Source organism: Siphateles boraxobius, unplaced genomic scaffold (genome assembly GCF_051911475.1).
Source record: "Siphateles boraxobius isolate OS27281-9 unplaced genomic scaffold, OSU_SipBor_1 250, whole genome shotgun sequence".
Taxonomy (NCBI): Eukaryota; Metazoa; Chordata; class Actinopteri; order Cypriniformes; family Leuciscidae; genus Siphateles; species Siphateles boraxobius.
This window is the reverse complement of record NW_027508867.1, coordinates 134,802-140,674: the sequence shown is the minus strand read 5'-3', so window position 1 is coordinate 140,674 and position 5,873 is coordinate 134,802. Positions and strand designations below refer to the sequence as shown.

At 44.1% G+C, this 5,873-nt stretch overlaps 1 protein-coding gene across 1 annotated transcript; it reads left to right on the top strand.

Annotated features, from left to right (window-relative positions):
- Positions 1 to 324: 324 nt before the first annotated feature.
- LOC143751357 (uncharacterized) lies at positions 325 to 5,566 on the top strand. Its single transcript, XM_077243927.1, has 5 exons — positions 325 to 606; positions 1,401 to 1,532; positions 1,798 to 1,935; positions 2,167 to 2,677; positions 5,542 to 5,566. Exons 1-5 carry the CDS (start codon positions 522 to 524, stop codon positions 5,564 to 5,566), a joined length of 891 nt encoding a protein of 296 aa, XP_077100042.1. The 5' UTR covers positions 325 to 521.
- Positions 5,567 to 5,873: the final 307 nt, after the last annotated feature.

The window sequence follows — 5,873 nt, the reverse complement described above, 5'->3', positions numbered from 1 at the left end:
TCGAGTAATGAACCTTTGGGTGAAGCAATGGTCTGTGAGGTCTCAGTGGTTCAGGAAGCCTCATTTTGCCATCACTAGGTGTAGGAGTTTAGTCCAACTTGTAACTTGTGGTAGAACTCTGACCTGTACCACCTGACCAATGCAGAATCATTCGGCATTGATAGTGTTGCCATACAAACGCTCAATCATCTCCTAATCACAGCAATTATTACGACATCCATTAACCCTAATCAAACACACCTGAACAAGCTAATCAAAGTCTTCAAGATTAGGCTATATTAGAAAGCTACAGGCAGGTGATTTTCATTATGGTTGGAGTTACACGGGCCTCCAATTGGAACTTTAAAAACGCGTTCAAAAAGCACTTTAAACTGCTTTGACAGCGTTTTTTTTGTGTGTGTGTGGGACTCAGCAACGGGGTTTTTCTTTGTAGGTTTGTGTTCCTCGCTGTCTGCCCCTCCTGACTCACTAATTCAGCACATCTTCCTGCAGAGTTGATTGTGAGATTGCAGGTCGAGAGGATGACCGCTCGAGTGTACTGCTCGTTTAGTGCCGTTTTATTGTGTCTGTCTGCATGTTTGAGCACAACAGACGCTGGAGTTGTAGGTGAGAAGTTGTTTTAGCTTGATTACACAGCCCGAAGAAGTGCATAAATAAAGTGCCTAACAAAATTTGACTTTAGATGAATCTCAGCACATAGGCTTACAAAAATACAGTACAGATGTCAAGTGGAAGTTCAACTTTGTATGTTGGTTTAGTTTTAATAAGCAAAGTATAAATATGCAAACTGTCATCTGTTTTTCATTGTACAAGTAAAACCCATATAATCACTAATATAAGCCTTTTTGTTTAATGTAAAACAAGAACATTAGTCTTATAACATGGCTACAAAATTACCAATCCGGAGTTTAAACTTTTGCCTAAACTTTTTGTTTTAGCAACTAAATAAGCCTACAATATAACATGGGGAGCTAATTATAACCGGTTGCTCTGCGTTGTGTATATGTAGTGCATTTCTATATTTATGTCTTCTGAGTAGCCTATTAAAATGCTTAAAAGGAAATTAGGGTGGTCATGGGGATGGCATAAATTGATGATGTACACCGGTAAATTTGTATACAACATATTAACTGATGTCCATGTTTTCTATCAGCATTGCACTATTACTCCCTCTACTTTAGTGGGATGGGTTGTAACAGCACTCTCCGTCTCTGAAACCGATTGATGCAGATTATTGAAAAATTGTAGATTTCTAAGCTACTTTGAATTGAAGCAGATGAATGTGTGAATATTGTAAAGTTTGAGACTCATTGCAATACCCCTGACTTGCAAAAGCTGAATCAAACTATTACAGCACTTCCTGGTCTACACAAATGATCCTCTTGAATCCTCTTCTGCAGTGTCCGGTCAGTGTCCGGCGACGCTGACGGTCGAGCCGTCCCGTCGCGGATGCACTTCTGATAGAGACTGCTTTGGAGGACACAAATGCTGTAAATTTCCCTGTGGCCCCGTGTGTGTGCCGCCTGTTTTCAGTGAGTTTTTATTAATGATGGATGCTACACGCCTTCCAAAAACGCTGAAAAAACGTTTTGACTCAGAAATTGCTAGTAAGTTTCACAAATAATTGCAAAGAAACCGCAATCAACACATTGAACTAAACGTGAAACTATGAAGTAGATAGACTGAATATTCCGGTAAAACCTCCTACTATCATCTTATGACAACTTTCTTTTTTTTTTTTCATACAGTGAATGAGACATTCATTGATGTGGTTTCTGTCATGTGTCTGTATAACAGCAAAGCCAGGAGAGTGTCCAAGCACAAATTTTGGACCAGGAATGTGTGCCGAGATGTGTTGCTATGACAGTGACTGTCCGAACAATGAGAAATGCTGCAGCAATGGTTGTGGACATCAGTGTATGGCTCCATTTGCAGGTGTGTGTTGTATTAGTGTTTGGCTCAGCTACCTCGTTATTTCAGTTTGTCTTGTTTTCTAATAAGTCGTTCTCAATGTAAAGTATTTAGCCAACTAGCATGGTTTCAAGCACAAGATGGCTTTACAAAATTAACAGAAGATTAATACGGAGTAAAACTTGCAATTTGGTTTTTGTGCTGTATCTGAGACTGAATGCCGCTAAATGGATCGACTAATCTGTATCTCTCCAGTGAAGCCTGCAGCCGAACCCCCGAAGCCTCCAGGGAGGGAACCCCCGAAGCCTCCAGGGTGGCCTGGAGCTGAACCCCCGAAGCCTCCAGGGTGGCCTGGAGCTGAACCCCCGAAGCCTCCAGGGTGGCCTGGAGCTGAACCCCCGAAGCCTCCAGGGAGGCCTGGAGCCGAACCCCCGAAGCCTCCAGGGAGCGAACGCCCAAAGCTTCCAGAAAGGCCTGGAGCCGAACCCCCGATGCCTCCAGGGAGGCCTGGAGCCGAACCCCCGATGCCTCCAGGGAGGCCTGGAGCCGAACCCCCGAAGCCTCCAGGGAGGCCTGGAGCCGAACCCCCGAAGCCTTCCACTGAACTGCTTGAGCCTGAACCGGAGCCTTCCGTCGAACTGCCTGAGCCGGAGCCCTCCACCGAGCTGCCAGAGCCGCCTGCAACTGAACCTCCGGTTAAGCCTGCAGCCGAACCCCCGATGGCTCCAGAGAGGCCTGGAGCCGGACCCCCGATGGCTCCAGGGAGGCCTGGAGCCGGACCCCCGATGGCTCCAGGGAGGCCTGGAGCCGGACCCCCGATGGCTCCAGGGAGGCCTGGAGCCGGACCCCCGATGGCTCCAGGGAGGCCTGGAGCCGGACCCCCGATGGCTCCAGGGAGGCCTGGAGCCGGACCCCCGATGGCTCCAGGGAGGCCTGGAGCCGGACCCCCGATGGCTCCAGGGAGGCCTGGAGCCGGACCCCCGATGGCTCCAGGGAGGCCTGGAGCCGAACCCCCGAAGCGACCAGGGAGGCCTGGAGCCGAACCCCCGAAGCGACCAGGGAGGCCTGGAGCCGAACCCCCGAAGCGACCAGGGAGGCCTGGAGCCGAACCCCCGAAGCCTCCAGTGTGTGCTGAAAACTGTCGCCAAACTAACCCTTATGGCCAATGTTCAGGTCATAAGTAATGTGGCTATGCATGCAGGTAACTGTGCTGATTTAACCATTGGATGTATGGTATATTTTCCCTGTTATCACCAAATAAATCTCACACTTGTAAGACTACTTTCTCTTTTATATTTCTTTAAGTGTGATAACAAAGTTGGTGTTTTTTGTGTGCCAGCGTTAGTTTGGCTGTTCTCTCACATAATGGCTGTTCTCTCACATAATGGCTGTTCTCTCACATAATGGCTGTTCTCTCACATAATGGCTGTTCTCTCACATAATGGCTGTTCTCTCACATAATGGCTGTTCTCTCACATAATGGCTGTTCTCTCACATAATGGCTCATTGGAATTCCTGCTTTAGGAATGTGTAAGTTCCCCTCCTGAAGACCCAAACACATTCAAAACGGTTTCAGAGAGGCTAGCAATATTAAGCTAGCTTTGAATGCATCCAAAGCCATGCCTCCTTCAAAACGCATGAATGCACAAAGCAGAGTCTACAAAGTGTCATGAGATGAAAGACTGTTAAATTGTCTCATGTCTCAAAATGCATAACATTACAGTGATAATGAACGTAAACATCTTACAGTGCTCTAGTTGTACCATCTGACTAATCCAGATTCATTTCGGCGTTAATGGTGTTGACATGAAAACGAATACATCCAAATCTGAATACGAATGCAACGATTGGACTGACTTTTTTTTTTTTTTTTTTGGGTCCTGAGACCTTTACAGAAGCTATGTTCATTTTACCATTTAGAACACTTCTAATATTGATTGCTATCAGGATATGAAGAGTTTCAACCAGTATTGCCTATAGACCAATAGTCTTCTGCTGCATTCTGAAGCATTTGCTACAAAGTATAGTGGTCACATATATTGGTTGTCGTTGAACAATGTTCGATTGGTCCGTCAGAAATTGTTTTGGGATGGTATGATATGTGCATACAGACAAGTACTTTATGGCCGTGCAAGCTTCAAAGAGATTAGCCTAGCTAAAGGAGGAACGCTCTCAACGTTAGGCAAAATCTGCACGATTAGGGACTCCAGTATGTGAGCATGAAACATGGACAACTTTACGTGTGACATGAACAAGACTTTAAGTAGACTAAACATACTCTAACGTACACATACATGCATGCATACATGTTTACCTAGGGAAAGAGAGCTGAAGCAGAATACAGGAAAGCAAGAAGTTATAGCATTGCTTAAAATTCAGCAGATTAGCAGACTTGAGCAAACCATCAGTTTAGTTCTAACACGCCCTTCTTTAAAATGGGTAAGGATACATAATGTATCAAATAATGAGACTTAAGTTTGATACTTGCATGCCTTGCCCTTTTGAATTAAACTGTCCTGATGCAGTTTGTTGAGGGCTCCAGTTGATCTTTGCTGATGTTGTCTTGATGAGAGAGAACCAGTAGGAGTCAGAGGATCTTTGGGGAATGGAAGTCAAGGCCTAGCCTGGCACAAGGTTGGGGGTCCTTAGAAGACTTCTAGTTCAGCATAGTCTTCACAGTCGGTACTGAAATTTAAAAAATGTGACGCTTTGAGCACTGTTGAGCAGAATCATAAACACCTCTGATTGGCCATTGTGTTCATGAGCTCATCGGATATGTCTACGATTGGCTACAATGATCAACGCACCGGAACGTTTGAGAGCACACCAACTTGGTACCCAAGTCGGTACTTTTGACAACACTAGTTTATACATTTCTCAAGTGGTTATATATAGAATATATAGGATTAAAAGGGTTTATTTCTCCTTCTCAGCAAGAACACACAACTCTCTGCAAATTCCTTCTGGGTCATATTTGTCTTATCAGATAATAGGAATCATGTCTAAACTGTACTCTCTGTACTCTCTGCTAGAGTTGGAAAGAGATCACAGAGATAACGCAAGACTAAATTACGACGAGAGCAGAAATAACAGCCACCTCTAATCTAAAGGCAGTGTCTAATTGGTCAGAACTCATCCAGGAGGCTGGACAAACATTTGAGTTTAAAATCTTAGGACACGAACAAAGCATTAGAGTAGCCATGACATTTTAGACCAGCCAGACGAGTAAACTTGTAGGCGAGCAGACGCAATAACCCAAATCAAGATCAGAAGAACATAGGTTAAACAGCTTCATTCAAGCCATCGAACATGAACATTCAAGCTCGTCTCAATTTTCTTTCTCTTACTTAGTTTGTTTTCTGTTCCATTGAGAGTCTCGGTTCTAAGTTAAGTTTTGCTGTAAAGTTTCGGTCAACGATTTGACTGCAAAGCCCGCTTCCAACTTCAAAGACTTTCCATCCAACCGCCAACACACCACGTGTTTGGGTTAAATTAATGATTGATGGTTCGTTCAGGTCATGTCTTATAAGTGCATATAATGCTAGAACCTTGGGATTTCATCAACTCATTCTTTCACTCTCTTTCTTTCTGTAACTCGTATGAATGTGTGTGAGCATGTGTTTGTGTTAGATATCAGTTTGATCTGTTAGGGTAATCAATAAAAACTTGTCTGTATTTTAAAGAGAAGTGTTCTTGTGTTATGTGCTTACGAATTTAATGTCTTAAACTGCTGATCTAAGTTACCTTGCTAATAAATAGTGTTTTCACTATAGTTTATATATTTATAATTGCTCGGCCGCCCTATGAATTAATTAATAATTCCCTTCGAGCTAAATTGACCTGTTTGACCCTTACAGCACCATATGACTAGGAAGTCAAAGCTCAAATCACAGTCTTTGTTCTACCCACTTACCCAGATAGCAATGAGTCGGCGGACCACCGTCGGTCCTCCGGCGCCAGTA